Genomic DNA, 23,979 nt, shown 5'->3' with positions numbered 1-23,979 from the left:
AGCAACAACAGGATCTCATCAACATCTGTACAACATTACACCCAAAAACAACAAACATAAATCCTTTGCAAGTGCCATAGATCATATACCAGGGTAGATCATATGGTGGACTATGAAAAAAAAACTTGACAAATTTAAAAGAATTGAAATCATACCATCCAGCTTCACTTGGGGAACTTATTGAAGCATAAAGTCTGGTGAATGAACAAAAAAATGGATGAGTGAGATGGATGGATGAAAAAGAGAGTATCTCATCTTGGGGGCTAACAAGGCCTCTTTTTACTATTGAGAATGAAAAATAAATGATACTCTAGAATAAGGTACAATCTTATATTATTCGCTTATTCAACGTTAACTAAAGTACTTTCTGTGATTTATTGGTTTTTGTTTTTTTTTAATTCAGAAATGCTCACAGAGAACCCAGGACACACATGTTCTTGCAGGAAGAGGGCTGTGGTCCAGAATGGCCAGCAGATGGCCCCAGAGGACGTGGTTCGGCCCTTGAGGTTGTCCCTGCTTCCAAAGACCTTAGAGCTGTGGCTCCTCCCCACCTCTCCCAGCCGCGGTGAGAAAGGAAGCCAGCGACCTGAGGATCCCCTCCAAACTGCGGGGTCGAGATAGTGAGCATGCAGGGAGAGCAAGTGTAGAAATGCTAGTGTGAAGTTTAACTGCAAAAGGAAGGTCAGGGGAAGCGGTAGCAACCAGAGGCTGGGTGATGGGACAGATGTGGGCTTACTGAAATGTGGGAAGGAAGGATGGAGGAGAGAGAAGAGGAGAGGAAAGGGTAAGGCAAAGCGCCTTAGTTTGGGACATGGGATGCCCACGTGGGGGGTCACACACTTCCTTTGTGTGTTGGGGAAGGACTAAAAGGATGGGTGTAGAGGCTGGCTATTTGTAGATTTGATGAGGAAGCTGCCTCCAGGTGGCTTCTATTTTGTCTACGGTCAGGAGACCTCGTTTTCCTGTTTGCAGTGAGGAGATGGGTGGCTGAGGTTGAAGAGGGCAGAGCTGACCAGGGAACCCAGGAGGGCTGCCAGCCAGCACTGAGGGTGGGTCTGGGAGTGGCACCATTCAGCCTGACCCCTTTGTTCACTTGTTCATTCATCCTACAAATATTTAGCAATAACCTATTACACCAGGCACTATTTTGGACACTGAAACTTACATTCCAGTGGCAGGAAGGTGTTATAGACAAATAAATAAACAAACACAAAAAGTAGACAAAGGAAAGAGAAAGGCTTTGAAAAAACAGGCAAAGGGAGGAACAGAGAGAGCAGTGGTGCCGTGAAAACAGGGAGCCTCAGGAAGTCTTTAGGAAGAGTGACAGCTGAGTAAGGTCTGAACACAGCGAGGGAAGGAGATTTACAGATATCTGGGGACAAGGGAAAAGGGCAGTGGCAGGAAGTGGGGGCCCGGGGACACATCACACAGGGTGTTGAAAATCACCTTTTACACTCAGTGTGATGGACACCAGGGAAGCACATGCATGGATCATATTTTCAAAGGATCACGCTAGCTGCTGTGCAGAGAGCAGGCTAAAGGGTCCAAGCGTGGAAGGATGCCACCCAGCAATGAGAGGCACCGTGGAAAAGGTACAACAGGGTCAGACCCAGGATATGTCCTGTAGGTACAGCCAACATGATTTGCTCATGGCAAATCTGATGGTCAGTGTGCAGTGTGATAGAGAGTCAGTGGTGACTTGGGTGTTTGCTCTGAGCCAAACGGTGGTACCACTTCCTCAGCTCACGCAGATCAGGTTTGCGAAGGAGCAGAAGAAGAGCCCTGCTTTGGTCATGTTAAGTCTGTGGAAAGATCCTGCGTGCTGTGCTGTGCTGTGGCAGCAGGTGACAGCAGGCAGCCACTTCAGTAGCACCTATTGGTGACCCGTAGGGGTGACCTGTTGATGACAGCTGCGGGGGGAAAGCAGACAATTGATCCATGATGGGGGTTGTGTTGATTGGCTTTTACACAGCAAATGGCATGAGAGTTAAGGATATTGGAAAGAGACAAAGGGAAATGATAGGTTATCGAAAGCCCACTCCTGAAATCAATTTTAATTAAGACTGATCACAGGTGATAAAAACCTAGCCCAAACAAATTGAGCAAAAGGGGAACCGATGGCTTGGGTAGCTGGAGGGGGCCCTGAAGTAGCTCACAGATGGGAAGGAAGAGCTCTAAGGCACAGAGGACTGTGTGACCCCATGGGCCACATATATGGCAGAGGGAAGGTGACAGATCCAAGACAAAAAGTGAAACTGAGAACCAAAAATTGTACAAATACTGAGTTCACTGAAATAAAATGGGGCTAATGTTTCGCATCCCCTAACAGGGACCCAGATTTTAAACACTCCTGCAAACTCAATGTTCAACAATCACTGCTAGAATCAGGGCGGCAGGGGAACAGGAACAGCTTTATGTCCATCACCTTCATTAAATAGTATGAAGCAGGGCCGTAACCAGCCCCTTCCTTTCTTATACTAAATACCTAACATGAGCTTAGATGTCCTGGATGCCACCTCTGTAGGGCCACACTTGTTGAGATTTGATTTCCCTACACAAATCAGGAGCACTTCGGCAAACATCCCAGGCAGGCATTACGAGAAACACAGCCGCGTTTGGCAGATGATTCATTAGACAGGCAGTTCTCTGGAACTGAACCAGCAGCCCACCTCACTCTGCACGTTGGGATAGCCTTGGGCTCGTACCAACAGGCCCAAGTCCATGTGGGGTGACTCCAGCCAGAGGCGCTTCCCTCCTACATTTATGGGTGGGGCAGACATTTCAAATGGCATCCATGAAGTGGGGTCTCACACACTGCTCCCCTGTCCCACAGCAGGAAAACTTGAGGAGACAGTACCTGCTGAGCAGCCGGGTCATCACTAAATACCTTGCCTGTGGATTCAAATGAAGCCTGCAGCACAAGAAACCATGCAAACAATCCTACCTAGACTCAGTGCCAGAACTTTCCTCTCATGTGACCTTCTACAGACACTAGGAATCGTGTAACAGGCACTGCCATGGATGTTGGCCCGAGCAGGACACATGTGCCACCCTGCTACTGGCCTTTGGGTTTCAGTCTGTACTCGGGCTGCTTCAGAAACCCAGTCCCAGCAAGAAACTCTTCCTATGTCCCCAGCACATCTGTTCTCTACTTGCTTCTGAACAGCCCTTGCTTTTCTGAATCTATCTTGAATCTGGCTTTGGAGCTGCAAATCCTAAGTGCTACCCACACTATGCCATTCTTCGGTGTGGACGTAGCACACTGAGGGCTGACTGTTCTGGGAAACTCTCCAGGTCATGCCCCACACACCTGTCTCCACCTGTGTGTTCCCAGGCTCCCTCCACCCACCTCCCGGGGTGCTCTGCTCCACATGAGATGGCATCCTCTCCAAGCTGTACAGCCTTGCACAGTCCCACACAGGTCCTTCTGGGAACCTCGATTTCCTCTTCTGCAAAAAATCCCCACCTCCCTCCCATGGCCACAGATGTCCAGATGGGGGGACACAGGCAAGGGGTCTAGTTAATGGTGACATACTATGTAAATGCAAGGCTAATCCTTATCACCCAGCAGCCGGCAGGGCATAAGTAGGTCCTTCCTCTCTTTATCTGCTCTCAGGATGCATCATCTCAGCCGCAAGGAGGAAACTGGCTGGGCCAAAACAACCATATATTTGGGATGGGAGGTTTAGGGGTAAGGGTGTCCTCAGACTCTTTTTTTAAAAACTTTTAAAATTCAGTTATATCTTACATACAGGGAAGTGCATTAACCTTCAGTATATAACCCAATGTATTTTTACCAGCGCACAAATCCACTGTATAAACGCAATCTCTACCCAGATCAAGATATGGAACATTTCCACAACCCAGAAAGCACTGCCATACTCCCTCCCAGGCACTACCTCCATTTCTAATACCATAGATTAGCTTGACAGGTTCTTGAAGTTCATATAAAAAGAAACCATATAGTACATAGCCTTGTGTCTGGCTTCTTTCACTCAGCATGTTTTTTTTTGTTTTTTTGTTTTTTTTATTAAGGTATCATTGATATACACTCTGATGAAGGTTTCACAAGAACAACAATGTGGTTACTACATTCACCCTTATTATCATCACTCAACATGTTTTTTAGATTAATCCATGTGGATGCAAATACCAGTTCCTCTTACTCTATTGGTACACAATAGAGTTGACTCTTGAACAACGTAGGGATTAGACATGCCAATTCCCTCACAGTCAAAAATCTGCTTATAACATTTGACTCCCCAAAAACTTAACTGCTAATAGCCTGTTGTCAAATGGAAGCCTTATCAATAGCAAGAATAGTCGATTAACACATATTTTGTATATGTATCATATGCCATACTCTTACAAAATCAAGCTAGACATAAGAACATGCTTTTAACTTGTCATAAATCTCCCAAAGTTTTTCCAATGTATTTATTGAAAAAATCCACATATAAGTGGGTGGGCCTGAGCAGTTCAAACCCATATTATTCAAGGGTCAATTGTATTTCATTGTATGAATGCACTACAGTTTGTTGTTCCACTACTGGTGGGCGTCTGGGCTGTTTCCAGTTTTTTTGTTTTTTTGTTTTTTTGTTTTTTTTTAGAGGGCGTCTCTCATATTTATTGATCAAATGGTTGATAACAACAATAAAATTCAGTATAGGGGGGTCAACGCTCAATGTACAATCATTAATCCATCTCAAGCCTAATTCTCGTCAGTCTCCAATCTTCTGAAGCATAACAAACAAGTTCTTACATGGTGAACAAATTCTTACATAGTGAATAAATTCTTACATGGTGAACAGTACAAGGGCATTCATCACAGATACTTTCGGTTTTGATCATGCATTATGACCTATAAACAATCAGGTCAGATATGAATATTCGTTTGATTTTTGTACTTGATTTATATGTTGATCCCACATTTCTCCTGTTTCCAGTTTTTAGGTATTATGAACTATGTTGCCATGAACATTCCAGTCTGTGTTTTTGTTGGTCACACACACTCGTTTCTCTTGGATGTATACCCAGGAGTGAAGAGCCTGGCAGACACATGAGCAGCTTCGTAGACCTGCCACACAGATCCTCTCCATTTCCACTCTCTCCAGCAATGGCCTCAGATTTTTTTTTTCTTTTTAGATGGCACCAGCCTCCTCCCTTCATTGTGCAATAAATAGAATGAGCCTGAACCATGAAGTGCTTCAAGTCTCGGCATTACCACCTACCTGAGTGACCGTAGGTGCTTACTGTTTCCCCATGGGGATAAATCACACCCCACCCTGCCCCAGCCTCAGTTGGCATCCATGCCAAGAGACTGTGTGCCCAGCATGTATGATTGATAGCCCGCCTGGCAGGGGGTTGGCACTAAGAGAATATTCTCTCCTCCCTCTTGCACACCATGAAAAACGCTACCCAACATGTAATCACTGAATAAGCATTACTGGCCCCTTTCACCCCCATTGTGTTCTTCCAAATTTCTATGCTTGTGATCCTGAGAATCTACTTGTTAACTTTCTTCCCCCATACTTATGTGACACTTCTGTCACCCCACCACAGTAAGCAGGGAAAATTCCAGGATGTGGGGAGGGGCCGCCCTCCATCAGTGCCTCTGGAGTGAAGTTAGTAGAAGGTACTTCCCACAGAGCCACTCTGGACCAGGAGGAAGGAGACAGACGCACCTTGATTAAAGTAAGATCCAAATTTACACTGTCTATTTAAGTAAGGTTGCAGAAAGACCTCCAAGAACATTTACTAAACCAAGCAAACTGCAACACAAGCTGACTACTTTGTCACTTTCATATAAAAAGGAGACAGAGGGGGGGACTTGGTGAAGGGGGGAGCCTAGTAAACATAATGTTCTTCATGTAATTGTAGATTAATGATACCAAAATAAAATAAAAATAAAAATAAAAGGAGACAGAAGGTGTGTATTTATACTGACAAATCTAGAAATGGATACACAAAACACCAATAACTCGGGACTGTGGGGAGCAGCAATGGTACTGGGGACAGGTGAGGGAGGGGCTGTTTCAGTGTATCCTCTATGACTGGTGAGCTTGAGCCACATCAACAGATCCTCCGTTCAAGAAATTTAAACATACTTACTTTTTTTTAAGTTACCCATCGGCTGACTATGAATCCTTGCCATAAACTCCACGAAGATGACTGGTAGATCAACCCTGGCAAAGCAAGGATGCCTGTCAGTGTGTGTGTAGGTGGGTGTACCTGACAGGTGTGCATGTAGGTGGATGCAGGCAGGTATGGGAATAGGTGTCACTGTGTTGGACATCATCATAACATGAGGTGAGCAGGGAGAGGATGCAGTCACATGAAGAGCAGTGCCCTAAACTTCAAGAAGGGTCCCCATCCTGATCTCATACATAATTAACCAGGGGTCCCATCTGTCTTTTCACAACTTCCTCTGCTACCCAACCCCTCTATAGAATTCAAACTCCATCACTGGAGTAAGAAAATGACTAAATGTTCTTTAAGGTTCTATGCATGCGTGTAGACATATTGTGTGTCTGTGTAAGGGTGTGAGTAGTACATCTGCGGGAGTGTATATAGATATGTGTGTAAGTAAGGTTGTGTGTGTGTGTGTGTGTGTGTCTTCACTCAGCAAAAAGAACAAAGACTCTCCCCCAATAAGTGGTAGGCCCTTGGAACAGAGCAGATGGTCAACACTTAGGGATATCCCCCTGCCAAAAAAATGGCCGGACTATCCACCTTCCCAGAAGCCAAAAGCAGCCACCCCAAACAGCCAGGTGACACTGATTAATAATTAACACATCTGAGCTTGGCTTGGAGCCACAACAGGTGTGCCTCCCGTGGAGCTCACCTCCATTCCGTGTGTCTGTGACACCCAGTCAGGCCTTGAGAAATCTGGCAAAGGGCCAGCGGGAAGACCTAGGTCTGTCCTGAAGGAGCAGGGACTGGGCAGTGAGGGGCCCTGATCCCTGTGGGGTCTTGCTAGCAGGAAGGCAAACAACCAGAAACAGATTGGGGTGAGAAGATATCCCCTTTCAGTAAAGGCAGGCACCTTCCCTCCTGGGGGCACAGCCAGGCCACAGCTCCCCCCACAATCCCCTCACTCAAAGAGGGTGTGATAAAAAACCACACATACACAAGAGGCTGAGGAAAATGGAAGAGAGAAGCTGAGGAGCTCAGGAAGGGCAAGCTTCTTTTATTATCCCCAAAATGCAAAGTATTGAAGGCACTTACAATAACAAGGAGGGAGGGGAGGCATGGGAAGGTCAGAGGTCAGAGCACAGAGGTAAATCAATAGCCCCACCCTGGTCGCCACCTGGCATAGAGAAAAGGAAAAGCTACAGGGCCAGGGTGAAACTAGTCAGGGTGTCTAGCTCTACAAAAGATACATATCCATTCTACAGAGAATTAGGAAATTAGGAGCACATGGCAGCAAGGGGCAGTCACGAGTTAGTGGTTCTTTAAGGAACACGCTTGGTAGTGATGAGGGCCCTCAGGTCCCCTGCTGGAAGAGGTCTCGGTACATCTCGATGAGACGGGATGCCTCGCGCTGGCCAGAGAGCAGAGCACCATGGGTGGTGGAGTAGTATTTTCGGTGGGTGGCCTCACCAGAGAACAGCACCTGCATGGGCTGGGCCAGGGCGGGGAAGTGAGGTGGAGGAGCAAGAAAGGCTGAGAGGCTACCTGTCTGCCCCAGAGCCCCCCATCCAAACTACAAGGCAGAGAGGAATGATCAGGCCTCTGAGATGAAGGTATTGCTGCTTCTGTAGGACAAGGAATTGCCCATCCCACCTGGCCACCTTCCCGTGTTTCTTCCCCATCCAGGCCTCAGTTCTTTCTGCTCTGAGGCTTTTAGGAGTTCTGGCTCTGCCATCTTGGAGGCTCATGGTGCCTCTCACTAGTGAACTCAGGGTAAGTCGTTTAACCTCCCTATGCTTAGATCTTCCCATCTGCACAATGGGTTTAACACAACTACTTCTCAGGGTGGTTGCAAAGATTTGAAATAATGTATCTAAAGCGCTTAAAACCTTGAAGAACATAAGCACTCGATAAAGTTAGGCGGTAATTTAACAAACCTTTACGGAGCCCCTATTAGAGTCCAGGGACTGTTCTGGGCACTTGGAAGATAAAAGGTGACCGGGCTGCTGCTTTGAGGAGCTTCCTTGCTGGTGGGGAAGCCAGACACGAAACCCAATTACTAAACGGCGTCATACATGACGTGATGGGTGTTTGGGTGAGGTGCTGAGAGCCCAGAAAAGAGGCCCACTGTTGGGAATGGCACAAAACTTCCGAGAAGACAGGACCTTTGCGCTGCTTCTTGGAACATGCTGGGTAAATAAACAGGCAAATTATGTTTCGGGAAGAAGGAAAAGTGGGGGCAAAAATGGACCTAAGCAGTCCTCATCCAGAGGACAGTGAGAATTTTGGTAAAGCCAGGCTCAACCTTGAGAAAGCAGGCTGTCTGGGTGGGGTCCAGGCAAAGCACAGTGGCTTGCATTCCAAGCTTGAGTTTGGACTTGATCCCAGTGCATCTCAAACTGAACGTGCAAAGGCACCAACTGGGAACTCTGGTAGAAGGCAGGTAATTCAGCAGGTCCTGGGTGGGCTGAGAGTCTGCATTTCTAACCCACTCCCATATGATGCCGATGCTACTGGTCCACAGACCACCCACTTTGAGCAGTGAAGCTTTAACCCACCAACAAGGAGCCCATAGAAGTGGTTAGGCTGAAAGGGTGTACATGCTGTGGCAGAGGGCAAGCTGCCTACTCCCACATCCATTCTCCTCCTCCTCCTCAGTAACAAAGCCCTGATTTGTAACTGAGTCCTTTGCCATCCAGAAAAAAAATGATGTAAACCACCAGCCTTTCTAGCAGCTGGAGTATAGTCATGTGACTAAGTTCTGGCCAATCAGCTTCAAGCACTGTAGCTTAGAAGCAGTGCCTCAGCCAGGTGGTGGGGAGTGGACATGATGATTCTCCTCTTTCGCCAACCTGCCGGTCACAGATGTGAGGGCAGCAGCCTCTGCAGCCCTCTCGGACCACCAGGTGGCCTTGAAGATGGAGCCAGGTGCTTATGATCCTGGGTCCTGACACATACCTCCAGATTTCCTTCTGTGTGAAGGAAGTAAATTTCTATTTTGCTTAAGCCACAATTATTTTTGTTTTGCTTTTGTTATATGCACTAGTCCTAAGTGATGCAGGTGACAAGCAAAGATTTGCTTTTCAGGAGAATAGCTGCAACAGCTGTGAGGGCCTATTCCTCGCTCCCCGAGCACGGCCAGGGCAGGCACAACACACATTGACTGAAATCCTCTTCACCAATTACACCAAAGAATTGTTTTAAACAGAATTCTGTTGGGGTTTTAACATTTATTGTATGTATATGCTTGGTGAGGGAAACTCAAAATCCACTTTATGGGAGCAGATATATACTTATTTCTCTCAGACTTAATTATTTTTCTCTATTATTTATTATATGGTTGATATAATTTGGGGGAAGACGGATATTCTCAATTTTATTTTCTAGAACGTATTAGGGGGAAAAAATATACAAAACATACTGGAAAAACTTACTTCCACTGAGTCAGTCCTACAGAACTTTCTAGGATGATAGAAATGTTCTGTAACTACACAACCTAACATGGTAGCTGCTAGCGCCATGTGACTATCAAACTTGAAATGTGGCTACTGCAAATGAATACTAAACTTTTAATTTATTAATTTAAATTTTAATTAACTTAAACATGGCTAATGGCTACCATACTGTAAAGCACAGCATTAAATGGTTCCATTTTTATAACCCCAAAGCATGTAACGTTTAAATTTGATTCCATCTTTTCTTCCAGAGCTTGTTTTTTCTTTCATTGTAGGAGCTACTCCACCCATCTCACCCTGGCACCCCTCAGTGACCACTACCTTTCCCACCCTCCCCCTGGGGCAAATACACATACAAAAGGCCCACACCCACCCCTCACAGACAATCCTCACCTCCTCACACACCACACTCACCGCCATCTTGGAGCTCTCTGTGTACGGCAGGGGCTTGGCCAGCTTCTCCACGTCTGCCCCACTAGAGCCCACCTGTGTGTACGAATAGGAGCCCCGGAAGTAGGGGTTGCTGCCCCAGGCAGAGCGCAGGATTCGCCGAGGTTTGGGAATGTTGGGGTTCCCTGTTGGGGAGGCGGAAGAGCCAAGGGGAGGGAGGATAAGAAATGGCTGCACACAGAAGGCACCCCTGTGCAGACAACTCCCACTCCACCTCCAGGGCTCCATGAAGGCCAGACTACCACCAGTAGGCAGGAAGACAGGGGAGGGAGAGGGAGGCTGGCATTCCAGCTGTGTCACCTCAATACCTCCTTACGACCCCCAGCAAAACACCTCATCTCTCTAGGCCTTAATTTTCCTATCTGAAAAACATTCCAGATGATCATGTTTCCCCTTCAGGCTCCAGGGGTTCTTGTGAGGCTCTTCTGGGAGATGGATGAGAGATGGTCAACTAAAACAATCAGACAGTGACACACACCCCCACCTCTTGGCAGGACTGTAAGAGTAGGAAATGGGCAAGCTGAGGTTTTGCGGTGATAGCTGAGTTCTTTTTAATCATCAGCACTTAGAAAGAGAAGAAACCCAGTGCCTACGGTTTTGCATATTTCAAGTTCCAAACTGGGGGAGCCAGCAATTTAGGGGCCGAAGCTGAGACCGGGCACCCTGCGGTAGCTTTCCCCTGAGGCACGCCAGCTCGGTTTCCCAGTCTGGGCGTGCGGGGTGCTACCCCACATTCAGGAGATCCAGAGCGTCGAGGGCGGTGGAGGGAGAGAGGCCTGAGGGGGTGCAGGGCCGCACCTGTGAACTGCCGCAGCATCTCCGTGCAGATCTCGGCCACCGCCTCGTCGTCACACTTCTCCATGACGAGGGCCTCCTCCCCGCAGATCCAGCCGCTCAGCACGTGGCCGTAGCGCTCGGGCGGGTAGAGGACGTCGAAGCCGCAGATCTTGCGGTACCAGAGCTCGGGCGGATAGGTGAGGGTGCGGCTCTCCGCCTCATCCTCCCACACAAACTGTAGGCTGTTGCACTCGGGGCCCCAAAAGGGCTCCTCGAATTCCAGAAAGATCTTGTCGGTGGTGCCGATACCCAGGCGGTGGATGGCAGCCACCTTCTCGGAGGGCAGGCCTGGCCGGAAGAAGCTGGCATGCTGCCTCTTGAGCACGCCCAGCGACACGGTCACGATCACGTGGTCCGCCGGGATCACCTCGCAGTCCTCACACTCCACCACCACCGGCCACTGCTCGTCCTCGTCCCGCCCGGGACCCCGGGGCTGCTCTCCACCCTGGCCGCCCTCCCCGGCGTAGTGATTGTGGTCACCCTCGCCCCGGGGCTCAATCTCAGGGCCCCGGGAGCGGGCCGAGGCCTGGTCCCAGTGCACACAACGGACGGGTTTCCCCAGCTGGATGACATGCGCTGGAATGCCCTCGGCCAGCAGCTCCACAACCCGCATGAAGCCGGAGGGGATGATGTGATGGGCACCGGGGATCTCTGTCCACTCCCCAAAGGCGCTCAGGGACACCTCGTCCATGCTGTGGGAGCTACTCTCACAGCTCTCCACCTGTGGGAAGAGCCAGAGAGGAGCCAGGTGACCACCAGGGCTGGACAGGGGTGGGAGCAGGGCCTCAGAGCAGCTCTGCCCTCCTATGGTCCCAGATTCCCCAGAATTGGTCTTCTTCCCTCTGGCACCTGGACTCAACAAAGCTCCAAGCTGGCAGAAGTACCTTCAGGTACTGCTGGATCATGGCGAGCTTCAGGCGCTTGGTGACCTCCGGGTCGTCAGGGTCATTCCTGATGCGGTTGCGCACCTCCTCCCGGGTGAACACCCCCACGCTGTTCTGACTCTCAGCATTGACTGGTTTACCATTCCGGAAGAACTCCTGGGTCAAGTTATAGACCTGCCAGAGAGACCCCAGGAGACTGAAAACACACTTTCTCATCCCACCTCCATCTTGGACCAAAGGACCGCAACTCAAAAGTTGCCACCTCCCAGACATTCCTGGACATGCTGAGCCCACAGCCCCTCTCCCCTGAGGAATGGTTGTGGTGCTCAGTGCTGCCCTGAGGCTGCACTGACACGGTCAAGGTTCAGGGTTGGGAAGCTACCCCAGACGGCCAGCTCTCTTGCCTCCAGATATCACCTTTAAAGGCCACCTGGGTCTGCGGGGAAGGTGCAAAGGCTCTCTAGCTGGGCCCTTGTTTAGAACAAAGTGAAACACTTGGTGCCTATAGTCTATGCAAAAGGAATGCTCCTCTCACGGGTTCTATGTGGCCAAGCATACCACCCGCTGGAGAACCCAGGCTGCACACATTTCTCTTTTCCAAAAACCAGATGTGCAAACCCTTTTCCTGCCGCTTCTGCCCCAGCATGTCTGCTTGGCCTGCTCCCAGTGGGGCCGTCTGGGGCTGTGGTCTGGCCAGTATTTGGGGAAGAGAAAGAAGGGACCCTGAAACCTGATCTCTCAGGAGACCCTCCCTGGCCCTGCTCAGGTTGACAAAAGTGTCCTGTATCACAGGACTCAGATACACTTAAGCAAGATGGCCATGACAGGCAAGGCATGTGGAGAGGAGGGAGGTCCTAGTGTGCTGAGGAATGGAAACACATTTCATCGGCATATTTTGGCAAGAATTCCAGTGCACATCTCATCAACAGAAAGGGATGAAAAGTCCTTTGGAGCGGGGTCCTATTGCCTCCCCTGCCTGCCTAGTATATAACTCCCACCAACACTGGGCAGGACTCCCTGATGAAAGTAAGCCAGTCCTGGGTCAGGCATGGGATCCTCAAAGGGCAAGGTCTCCCTAACATTCACTCAACAAACATTTCCTAGGCTCTGTACCAGGCACAGGTTGTAATGGTGAGCAAGAACTACACAGTCCAAAGCCCCTGCCCTCACTCAAGTTGGGGAAACACCATAACTGGGCTGTTTCTATGTGATGTGCGGTGACAGGAAAGAATCCAGGGAGTCTGAGATCAACCCACATACCCTGGCCAGTCAGGAGACAGCCAGGTTGGCAGTGGGTGGGAGAGAAAAAGTATTTTGGACAGAAGGAACAGCATACTCAAGATGAGGGAGAGAGAGAGTGAATGTGAGATGCATTCAAAGTGGCCCAGTCTTGCTGAAGTGGGCAGCGAGAAAAGACAACATTTCAAGAGATGGCTTTGGAAAGGCAGCCAGGGGTGGGGGCATAAAGGACCAAGAGTCATGTCAAGGACTCTGGACTTTATCCAAAACCCTGGCATCACTGAAGGGCTGTGAGCATGATCACATACCCACTCTCCCTCCTGGGTCACTGGCAAGTCTGGGCTCCTTGACCAAACATCTGTGGCTGATACTGATTTATGGTACATTTCTCTTCCTAAAGTGAGTTGGAATTTGGTCAGCCCATATGCATGGGAATAATTTCTGCCCTGGAACCCAGCCCTGGTCTAGGCCCTGGGAGCTGCAGAGTGGAGGAAGGAAGGTAGCATTGCCCACCCCACCAACATTCCATTCAAGGGAAGAGCCCCCACATGAGATAGAAACATGAATTAAACATGTCTCTGAAATATAAAATATAAAGAAGAAAATGAATTAAATTTCTTGTTTTTCTTCCCTGGAGTCACAAGATACTGGGTGTTTGGCCTTAACTGGAGTCCTCAGCAAATTCTTCACCCAGTACCACTGGCCAAGGAGTCAGGCTTTCAGCTGGCCTCTTCCTCCCTGAGCGTTTTGTCCTTCAGTGATAAGCAACATGGTAGCCAGCATTAGTTTATGTTGACTATGGGTCAAAATGCCCAGCTGAAGAGTACCGAATCCAGTCCATCTATGTGATCCTTTGTGTCAACCGCCACCAAGGACAGCCTTAACTGAACATGGGTTTATCATATGGGTACAGTCCCTTGGCCTGAGTTAAATGACATCTTCACAGTGTGACCTGAGAAAAAGAAGACAGGTCTATAACAGCTAATACTACCAACCAATTCTTATTAGGTGCTTTTCATCAGGTTCACATTTAATCCTCATGACATGATGAAGTAGGTATGACTATATCCATTTTATTGATCAGGAAAGACTCAGAGAGGCTCAATAACTTGCTCAAGATTACTCAGCTAATAAATGGTAGAGCTGGTATTTGAATCTGTATGATACTACTGCACAAATAATTTATTTGTTAACAAATATAATACATTCAAATGAGTAGCCCTTCAAAGTCACCACCTTTGGAAGGAGGCTGCATATTTATTATGAGGCCACTCTCAGGCTTCACATGCTTAGAACACACCTTAGAGAATGACCTCCAGCACTGGTTAAGAATCACATAGGGAAATCTATCTCCTGACTTCGTGGGTAACACCTCTTCCCTCTGACGCAAAGCATCACCACCCAGGTTGATAATCCCCTACTCTGCACAGCTCACACACTTTTGGCTTTCAGCAATCAAACCAACAAGCAGAAGTTGTTGATGATGATCTACTCTTAAGAACATTTAAAAGACATTTAAAAGAACATGGATCCTGAAAGTCATTTTCAAGAGGCATCTATGGTTCAAGCACTCACAATAACCTAGGAATTAGAGTGTGACAGGTTCCCAGTAGACTGGGAAGGTTGACTTTGAAGAATACTAGTTCTTATCTTCTCATTAATAATTCAGTTTCTTTGCACATGAGCGAGAACACACAATACCGTGGAACTGTACACAATACACTTTGTGGGTGCACATGCCTAAGACAAAATGTGCCTGCCCTCCATTGAGCAGGGACTACCACAAAGAAAGAGTCATATCTCCTTTTCTATGCCCAAGACACAGAAAATGTATAGTAGGTGCTTGTTGGTCAATTTACTGACCTGGAGTGAAGGGTCATTTTACTATAAATGGCAAGCTATCAGAAGGCAGGACCTACATGTTACCTTGCTTATTCAGTGCAGTTGACCAGCACTACTGAAAGATATTAAAAATATTAACATTCTTTTAAAACCCTAAATAAGACATGGATGTGTGCCACTGCCACTTCCATCTAACACTACAGAGATATTAGCCAGTGCAATAAGGCAAGAAAAATAAATAGTCTTAGGCTGTGCTATCCAGTACAGAAGCCACTAGACACTTGTGGCATTTAAAATTACATTAAATATTTATTTCCTCAGTTTTACTAGCTACATTTCAAGAGCTCAAGGGCCACAAGGGCCTAGTGACTATCATACCATATAGTGAAGACCTCAAGCATCTCCATTATCATGAAAAGTTCTAGTGGATAACACTGATCTGAGGATGAAAAAAGAAGAAACAAAATTTTCCTTTTTTGTATAGGATTATATACATAAAATTCCAAAATTATTATTAGAATATAAATTAATATATTAATATAGTTGTAAAATTAAAATAATAACTTAATAATATAGCTAAAATCAATATATAAAAATCAGTTATAGTCCCATAAGCCAGGAACAACTAAAAAATAGTTTTTAAAAATTACCATTTACAAGAGTATCCAAAAGCAAAAACAACAACAATCACCACCCAAGCACCTAGTAACATATCTAATAAAAGATGTTTAAGGCCTTTCTGGAGAAATATTTAGTCATGTGTATCAATATTCTCTTAACTAGTACTTCTCCACTTATTACCTTCATTCTATCCTCAAATTACCCTGATTGTCCAAATTTGGAGTCCATAGAGTGTGCACAGATGTCACAGAGATGGTAGAATACCCCAGCAGGTTGCCTGCTTCCCCCACACTGCCAGGGCACTCTCTGCCCCCCATTCCTTGTGCCCAACGTCCCTGTTAACAACTCACCTCGTTGTATAAATCGCTGAATTCCTCAACCACGTCCTTGGGGATCCTGTGGCCATGGTTGGTAAGGTAGCAGGCCACACCATTCTTGGAATATAGGCTGATGCGGCCCACACTGCGCTCCCCATCAGTTGTCTCTTCCAGGAGGCCATTGGCTTCTGCTAGATGATAGATGGGATTCCCATGGGAACCATGGATCCAGGTGGCTCCCAGCTCAAAGGTGGCGTGTCCTGATGGTGACAACAACAAGCAACAAGCCCTTAGAGAGGCAAGGACTTCTTCAGAAACAACCAGAATGCGACCCCACCCTTCTTCTTCCAAGAGGATCCTTCCACACCCATCTACACCCCACCCTTCTTCTTCCAAGAGGATCCTTCCACACCCATCCACAACAGAGCAGGAAGAGGATTAGGTTCCCCTCTGGCAACCAACCAAACTCTTCAGTGAAAAGCTCCCAGCAGAAAGCGCTTGTGGCACAGAATGGATTCTACTTTACAGCTAAGATAACTGCCACCCTGGATGACTCTGTGGTTTGCCCAAGGCACCTCACTGGACTAGGTAGGAGATTCTTCTTTTCCATCCCACCTTTTTCTAATGTAACACCAGATACCATTCTCTCCTTCCTCATTGGTGCATCCCCCTCTGAAGATATTCTGTGGGCACCTGAGGGTACAGTGGTCCCAGTGAGGGGAGCAGAACTACCTGCAACACCCAGTAAAGAGAACCCATGAGGAGGTCCTGCCCTCCAGACCTAAGGTTCCCATCTGACCTTATCCAATTCCTCAACATAGTGGTCCTAGTCTTAGCCCCTCTCCTGGACAGAAAGTGGCCCTTTTCCAACTCAGTCTGGGACAGAGGAGAGAGGGCAAACATTCCAGTTTGGAAGACTCCTCCTCAGGGCAGTCTGAAACAGACTTCCAGAGAAAATTAAGCTTTCCATACTAAGGCACAGGTGGCAGAACCTGAGAGCTGGACTGAGGCAGGGGTAAGTCTTGGGCCCTAATGGGACAGGGACTGGGGCTGGCTCTTCACAGCCAAGGTACCAGCTGCTCTGAGGCAAGTTGCCTCTGTGTCTGGGCCTCAGTTTCCTCTTCTGATGCTGCAGGGACTATAGCACATTGTCTTCTTCTCCGCCTAGTTCCCAAGGAAATTGAAACAAAGAAAGGAGAAGAGAGAGGAGTATTTTTTTTTTTTTTGGCATTTTGTTGTTTTTCAAAGCCTGATTCAAGATATCATGTGTAGTAAACTTTGGGCCATGAGAGGCACCACGATTCCTCCTATCCTTGTACACAAGGCGCTTCGCAACACAACTTTGCCCATGACCTTTGAATCTGGGCTGGCCTTGTGATTTGCTTTGGTTAATAGAATGTAAGGGAAGTGATGTTTGTGGCTATAGACCCTAGGCCTCAAGAGGGTCCTGTGGCTTCCAGTCTCTTAGAATGTAACCTTCCCAGAGAAAAAACCCAGGCTTCTCCTGCTGGAGACACATGTCCCAGTCAAAAAGCCAGCGCCAACCAGCAAACACACAGGTAAGGCCATCCTACACAAGCCAGCCCCAGTCAACCTGCCAGATGACTACAGCTGGGTGGGGGATCCCAAGTAAGGGTAAGAGTCCTGCCCACATTTCTGATGCACAGAATCTGACAAATAAGATGGGGGTATTTTGAGCCACTACATTTTGGGGTGGTTTGTTATGCAGCAATAGCTATCTGATATGCCATAAAAGACAGCATCACCCCTCACCCCAGGAACTGGACATTCTTCTATTTTGTGCCTTCCCTTTCCTGGGCTGCTTCTAATTAAGCTGCCAGGTACTAAAAACAGCCCTGCAGGCAGGTAGGTGCCAGTTACACGGCAAGAGAAAAAACTATCAACCTCACACCACAGCCAACAAAACACAGAATTTCCTGGTGTCTTTGGGAGAAGAGGCAGGAATGTGTAGGTCCCTCTGTCTAGAAAAAGTGGGAAGATGGGAGAGCATGAAAATCTGAAAACCCAGTGCCCTACCTCCAGTGGGTTCTTTGTGGGCATTGAGGCCATTTATACTAATTCTCCTTTACAGCCTCAGGCTTCCCAAAGTGTCTGGCCTTGCTTGAGCTCCCAATGGGAACAGAAGGGAGAAATCACCCTAGGGAGGGACCTGGGCCCCTCTCCAGGGCATGCCGGGAACCTCCAAGTCTCACTTGGGAGTGACATCCAGGCACGGGGCACCCTTCCTGGCTTGACACTTGGCAAAAGCAGGAACAAAGTGAGCAGCTTGAGGTCAGCAGCCCACCCCTATCCCCCAAGCTTTGTGAGGAGGTGGGGCAGCTCAGAACAGGCCCTAGTTCTAAGGATGTTTCCTACCCACCCCCCAACATGGCCCTCTGCCTCCATCATCCTTGTGACATGAATGCAACCAAATGGAACCAGGTGCCATCTCCACATCTGCCTCACAGTGTTCTGGGACCCTCTGGCCCCTGCTCTCACCACTCAGATTCACAGCTACCATCCCAAACTGAGGCAGGCTCAGTGACAGCATGGGTTTTCAGCCCTGCATATCTGCACGCATTCTCTCCCCCTCTCCCCCCACAACCCCACACCCCCACCGTCTCTCTCTCACGTGTGCCCCAGCCCGGACAATTTCCAAGGTGTGCCCAAGCAGCCTTCCTGCCCCATTAGACACATCCTACATGCCCTCAGCTCCCTTCAACCCATCTCTTCTGCTGCCTTGTACCATCATTTCACTGCATGCATGGCATGTCCTAGCCGGCAGCTACCACTGAGAGCGGCCCATTGTCCCCACCTCCACCTTCTGCTTCTATGTCAGACCCTGAATGTCTTATCAAGACTCTAAGGATCCAGCCAGCCAATCAAATGTCAAGCAAAGTTCCAGGGCTTCCCTGCTGGCTGTCCCCAGGTTTACAAGTGCCTCAGACAACTCTTTAATCCTCACTGCCAGAACACACTCCTGTGTGCCAGGGGAAGACAGACACAACTTCACGCTCATCTCCCAGCAAATGCTTGAGGGGAAGACTCTTAATGTGATCAAATTTCTGAAAGAAGGGAGGAGGTCCCCATGTGTCCTCAACCTCTGCTTATTCTAAGCCTGACCACTTACTTCTCTAAGCTCATTTCCCCATCCATCAGAAGTAGGCACACAGATCTGCTCAGCCCCATATGAGAAAAGACACAAACACAAGGTCCTCTGGAGGGTTAATGCAGCCCCCAGATTCAAAGCCATGGTGCATGGTCCCCACCCACTCAACCTCTCATTGCTCAGACCCCCTAGCTGGAAAGCCCTAACCTCCAGCTGCATTTTAGGCAATTTCCCCATCCTTTAGGACCCCTGGCAAAATCTGCCTCCCCCTGGGTGAGTCTCTTACCTGTCTGCTTTCTCCAGAGTCCCCATAACTCTGCAACCTAGACAGACCCTCTTCTCAGACAATCCTAAGACCTGCCCATCATCCACAAGGCAGCTCAAGGTCCCCTTCCACTTGTGTTGCCCTGAGCTTCTACTGACCCAGAACTAGCTCTCAGGCATGATATACTAATTCATACTCAAAGGTTAATGACTAACAGAAACTTGCAGAATTCCTCTTCTTGTGAAATAGAAACTGGTCAACCCACCATCAAGACACTTTGTTCTGGATATCCTCTCCCTCCTAAAACACTGTGAACCCTAGGTCATGCTCCAAAAATGGAGGCCATCCTGCCTACCTCAGACAGCTGCTGAGAAGGGCAAAGAAAGCTTCTGGAAAACACTCAGGCAGCATGTATGATGGAACACTTACCCCAGGGAAGAAGCTAAAATAATGAGATTTCAGGCAGGGCTAGGGTGTTGGAGAATAAGAAGTAACCCAGGAGGTGGCACTTACCGAGTTTCACGCTCTGCACGCGGCCTCCGATGTGACAGGAAGCCTCAAGCACAGTGACATGCGTGAAGCCCTGCTCCAGAAGTGCTTTGGCTGCAGCCAGGCCAGCCAACCCAGCACCGATCACCACCACGCGAGGCTGTCCCCTTCTCCGTAGCCCACGACTGAGAGGGTCATCCGCGCTGTCGCCACTGGATTCACAACTTTGCATACCGTCCGTACTCGCCTCCTAGGAACCTGCAGGGGAAAGGGTGTTACACTCACCTCTCCTGCCTCCACTTCCCATCTGTACCAAGGGGACACTTGTGAGCTCTTCCCTCAAGGGGGAACCTGGAGCCCTCCCACTCCTCCCTGAGGACCTGGACAAGAAGAATCATCTCCAAAGGATATGGTGGTGGGGGAAGGAGAGACCAAGGAAAAAGAGAGGTGGGGAAGATACACTGTGGGCTCCACCAGCAAGCGGGAGAGCTGGGAGCCCATCCTAAGTCCCTGAAATCCATCAATCCCACTCCAAGCCTGCTAGGCACTGCCTCTTCTCCAAGGCTGAGACAAGAGCTGGCCAGGAAGGGGATGACCAAGAAGGCCAAAGTCAGGAGAAACTGAGCCTGGCACTGCTGACCCTGAACCAGCTTGGCCCAGCATGGCTGCTGTGGTCCAGCTCACACTGACCCCAGGACGTTCACATGGACCTCAGAATGCTCACAGGGACGTCAAGACACTGGCACACACAGTGCTGGACCCTCTGCTTTCCCTCACTTGCCTGGCTCTTCCCTGGCACTCTCTCCTTTGCCCCTTGTCGTCTCTGGCTTTCTGTGAGTCTTTCACAGCCTCAATGAGATGGCAATTTGGTGGGCAGGACAGAGTCCCGCCCTCCCCCCAAGAGAGTGCCACGAGGCTGGTGTTGGACCAGCCCCTGCTATTCCGGGTAGGTCTCTGGTTGTTTTCCCCAGCCACCCAGCCCCTCAGTCACCGCAAAGCAACGAGGAGCCCAGGAAACGGTGGATCATGAGGACCCGTGGCACCAGAGGTCAGACATCAAATTGACAGTTACACTAAGCCAGCTTGCTCAGAGACGCCAGACTAGGGAGCTGATAGCTGCGCGGCCAAGGGGGTCCCTGAATCTGGCCCCAGGGCTGAAAGAGGCTACCTTCTATTCCAAGAGAAACCATGAGGGTTTAAAGGTATCTGTGGGCCATCCTGAGGAGACACTCAGCTTTGACCCTGTCCTGGCTCTTTCTCCAACCCAAGCAACTTAGATTCCAGTGGCCTTTGCTGATGTTTCAGGGGCAGAAGCTGCAGACTACTAGCATCCAGGACCTGACACCAGGGCAGCAATGTGGGTGGAAGGCAGCTGCCAGGCTTTGGAGATGACTATATAAAAAAAACATCCCCCCCTCCCTAATAAACCTCAGCATAACCCAGCAATCCCACTCCCAAGAATGCACCCAAGAGAGAAACAGGGCATATTCCAACAAATAAACATGCTAAACAATGTTCACAGCAGCTTTATTCACAACAGCCATAAAAAAACAGAAACAACCTGAAAGTCCATGGACAGGAGAATGGATTAATATATTGTGCTATGTGTAGCATATTCAAACATGGGAATATTCCTCAGCAATAAGCAGAATCAAACTACTGACACTCCTAGCAACATCAGATTGAGCAAAAGAAGCCAGAGCCAGAAGAGCACATACACCATGTGACTCCATTTACATGATGTTCATGAAGAGGTAAAATGAATCTGTGATGACAGAGGAGAGACTGGGAGGGGTGATGACTGAAAAGGGTCAGGAGGGAACTTTCTGGGGCGGGGGGGGGGAGGAATATACACCTTGATCTGAATGGTGGTTACACAGTATGCATATAAAGATAGATCTGCTGAGCTACACATTCAGGATTTGTGCCATTCGCTACATGTATGTGTGTATAACTCAGTAAGCATTGAGATATTCATTTCTGGCCCATTTAAAAAAAAAAAAAAGCTGACACTGACTTCCTTCTTTTCCCATCTTCAGGTCTGACCACTCATCTTCAGTCCACCAGTGAACAGCGTCCTCTAACATCTTTTTTTTTTTCGGTATCATTAACATACAATCACATGAGCAACATTGTGGTTACTAGTTTCCCATTATCCAGTCCCCACCACATACCCCATTACAGTCACTGTCCATCAACATATTAAGATGCTATAGAGTCACTACTTGTCTTCTCGGTGCTATACTGCCTTCCCCGTGCCCAACCCCGCTACGTTACGTGTGCTAATAGTAATGCCCCTTATTCTCCTTCTCCCTCCCTCCCATCCCCTACCCAAGGCCCTTTCCCTTTGGCAACTGTTAGCCCATTCTTGGGTTCTGGGAGTCTGCTGCTGTTTTGTTCCTTCAGTTTTTGCTTTGTTCTTATGCTCCCCAGATGAGTGAAATCATTTGGTACTTCTCCCTCTAACATCTTTTTATCATAGGTTTAGCAAAGGAATTTTTTCCCTAAATATGCTTAGGCTAAAAAGCTGCTCCTTGCACGTTCCCCCCACTGATTCCACCTGCTGACGCCACACCTGGGCATGGATGGGAATGTCCCCCGACTCCTGTCCCCAAACTCCCAGCAAACCCCCGAGACCCAGGCCGCCGACTCCGCGCAGGACCGTCTCCCTAGAGAGCCGGAAGGTGGCGCCTGGGGCCCAGAGCCCTGAGGCCGTCTCTCTTCAGGCAGGGGCTCCCGCCCGCTTGCAGGAGAGCCTGTGTCCCACCTTTCCCAATGCTCCTCCCTCCTTCTGCGCTCCTGCGCCCGCTGCCCCCAGTGGTGCTCTGTCCGGCCTCCTGGGCGCGCAGGGGTCAGGGCTGCCTGACTCCTTTCCTCCTTTTTCTGCCCTCCCCCAGGGCTCCTTCTGGTGGGACTAAATTTAGAGGTGAGCGTGTGGCTGCCCGCACCTGCCGCCAGGGCGGTCCGTGAGGAGGAAGGCTCAGCCCAGCGACGCGGACTTGCGTCAGGTTCGTAAACACATGGGGTGCTCCAGCGGCTGCGATGTGGCCACTGCCCGGCACCCTGTGAAGCCACGTGGCGCTGCCGCCCGCCCCGCCCCCATGCCCCAGTCCCAGGATTTAGAGGCCCCGCCTGCATGCTGGTCGCTGGGCCCCCATCCCTACCCCGGCCTGAGGCCACCCTCCGGCACAACCTCTTTTATACAATAAAGGGTGGGATCCCTGGAGTGGTTCTCAAATCTTACTGGAGAACCCCTTCTTGTAAAGCCCTTGGGGGACCCAGGGTGTGACTGGGATGAAATTAGGAGTCCTGCCCACCTTTGAAGTCTCATCACAGAACCCCTCTCTCCAGCTCCGTGGGGCACCACCTCTGACAGCCCGGGATCTAGCTAAGCTGCTGGCTTGGGAAACTGAATGCTTGGACCTGCTGCGCCTTCCCAGACGGCTCCCTGAACTTCCCGCCTTCCCAGCCTCTCTTTCCTTCTCTCCCAAGAGGCCAGCTTGTTCCCACTGAGTTGTCCTCCTGGAAGTCAAATAAGGCTTTCTATGGAGGTCACAAGATTGTCAGCATTTTCAAGAAACTCAAGTGTGAAAATCATTTGTAGAGTTCTGTGGCTAAATTATGAGCAGACTGCCTTTGGGTGTGGGGTCAGGAATGAATGGTGAGAAATGCAGGTAGGCAGTTTGCCTTTAAGGTGACCACTGACTGAGACAGCCTGGAGTTCCTGGTGTATCAAAGATCTTGAGCTCAGACATTACACGTGGGGTAGCAGTAGGTAGGCAGGGGCCAGGTAAGTCACCTGTGCCCCTGACCTTAAAACAGGCCCTCCACAGGCCTTGTCTCAGGCGGCCCTCCAAGAAGCCAGAAAAGGGCCCCACACAACCCCCAGAGGGCGGAGAGATGAGGAGTCCACCCCATGGCCATGGGGCCAACACACTGGGGTCCAAACTGAAAGGGAGGGACAAACAGGTGCAGGACCAGCTACGATGCACCTGGCCCTCAGATAAAGGCTGAACTAGACCTTCAGGCACTGTTATCTCTAGCCAGGATGGAGAGGAGGAGGTGAGCAGCAACTTGTTTTCTGTTGATTTGTGACATCTTTTTCCTTTCAGATTTGAGTGTTTATTTTTTTTTAATTTTATGAGAAAATGCCTTATTGAAGAAGAAGGATCACTTCACACTCCTCAGTGCCTGCCTGTCCTCTTGACTCCAGCTTTAGGAAGAAATAAATAACATCCGCTCCTTGATCTGTATGCGCAGGAGAAACAGAACACCCTGTACTTTTTGAGCAGATAAAGGAGAGAAGAAAAGTGCTGGCTCAGCCAGGCAGGGAGGAGCT

At 49.0% G+C, this 23,979-nt stretch overlaps 1 protein-coding gene across 6 annotated transcripts in view; it reads right to left on the bottom strand.

Moving 5' to 3' along the window:
* Positions 1 to 7,169: 7,169 nt before the first annotated feature.
* The window catches only part of SMOX (spermine oxidase), a 104,008-nt gene continuing 87,198 nt past the window's right edge, over positions 7,170 to 23,979 (bottom strand). For 4 of the 6 annotated variants that reach the window (XM_073236882.1, XM_017663885.3, XM_037017503.2 and 1 more), the window contains 7 exons: positions 19,665 to 19,898; positions 15,811 to 16,037; positions 11,759 to 11,932; positions 10,836 to 11,595; positions 10,002 to 10,162; positions 8,070 to 8,159; positions 7,170 to 7,624 (listed from right to left, as the gene is read on the bottom strand). In XM_073236882.1, coding sequence (XP_073092983.1) covers positions 7,487 to 7,624; positions 8,070 to 8,159; positions 10,002 to 10,162; positions 10,836 to 11,595; positions 11,759 to 11,932; positions 15,811 to 16,037; positions 19,665 to 19,872 — 1,758 coding nt within the window. In that variant the 5' untranslated portion in view covers positions 19,873 to 19,898 and the 3' untranslated portion in view covers positions 7,170 to 7,486. The remainder of the gene's footprint in view (positions 7,625 to 8,069; positions 8,160 to 10,001; positions 10,163 to 10,835; positions 11,596 to 11,758; positions 11,933 to 15,810; positions 16,038 to 19,664; positions 19,899 to 23,979) is intronic. The other 2 variants (XM_037017505.2, XM_037017504.2) reach the window with 2 other exon arrangements.

The sequence above is a fragment of the Manis javanica genome, chromosome 5 (assembly GCF_040802235.1).
Source record: "Manis javanica isolate MJ-LG chromosome 5, MJ_LKY, whole genome shotgun sequence".
Lineage (NCBI taxonomy): Eukaryota > Metazoa > Chordata > Mammalia > Pholidota > Manidae > Manis > Manis javanica.
This window is presented reverse-complemented; position numbering and strand designations above follow the sequence as displayed.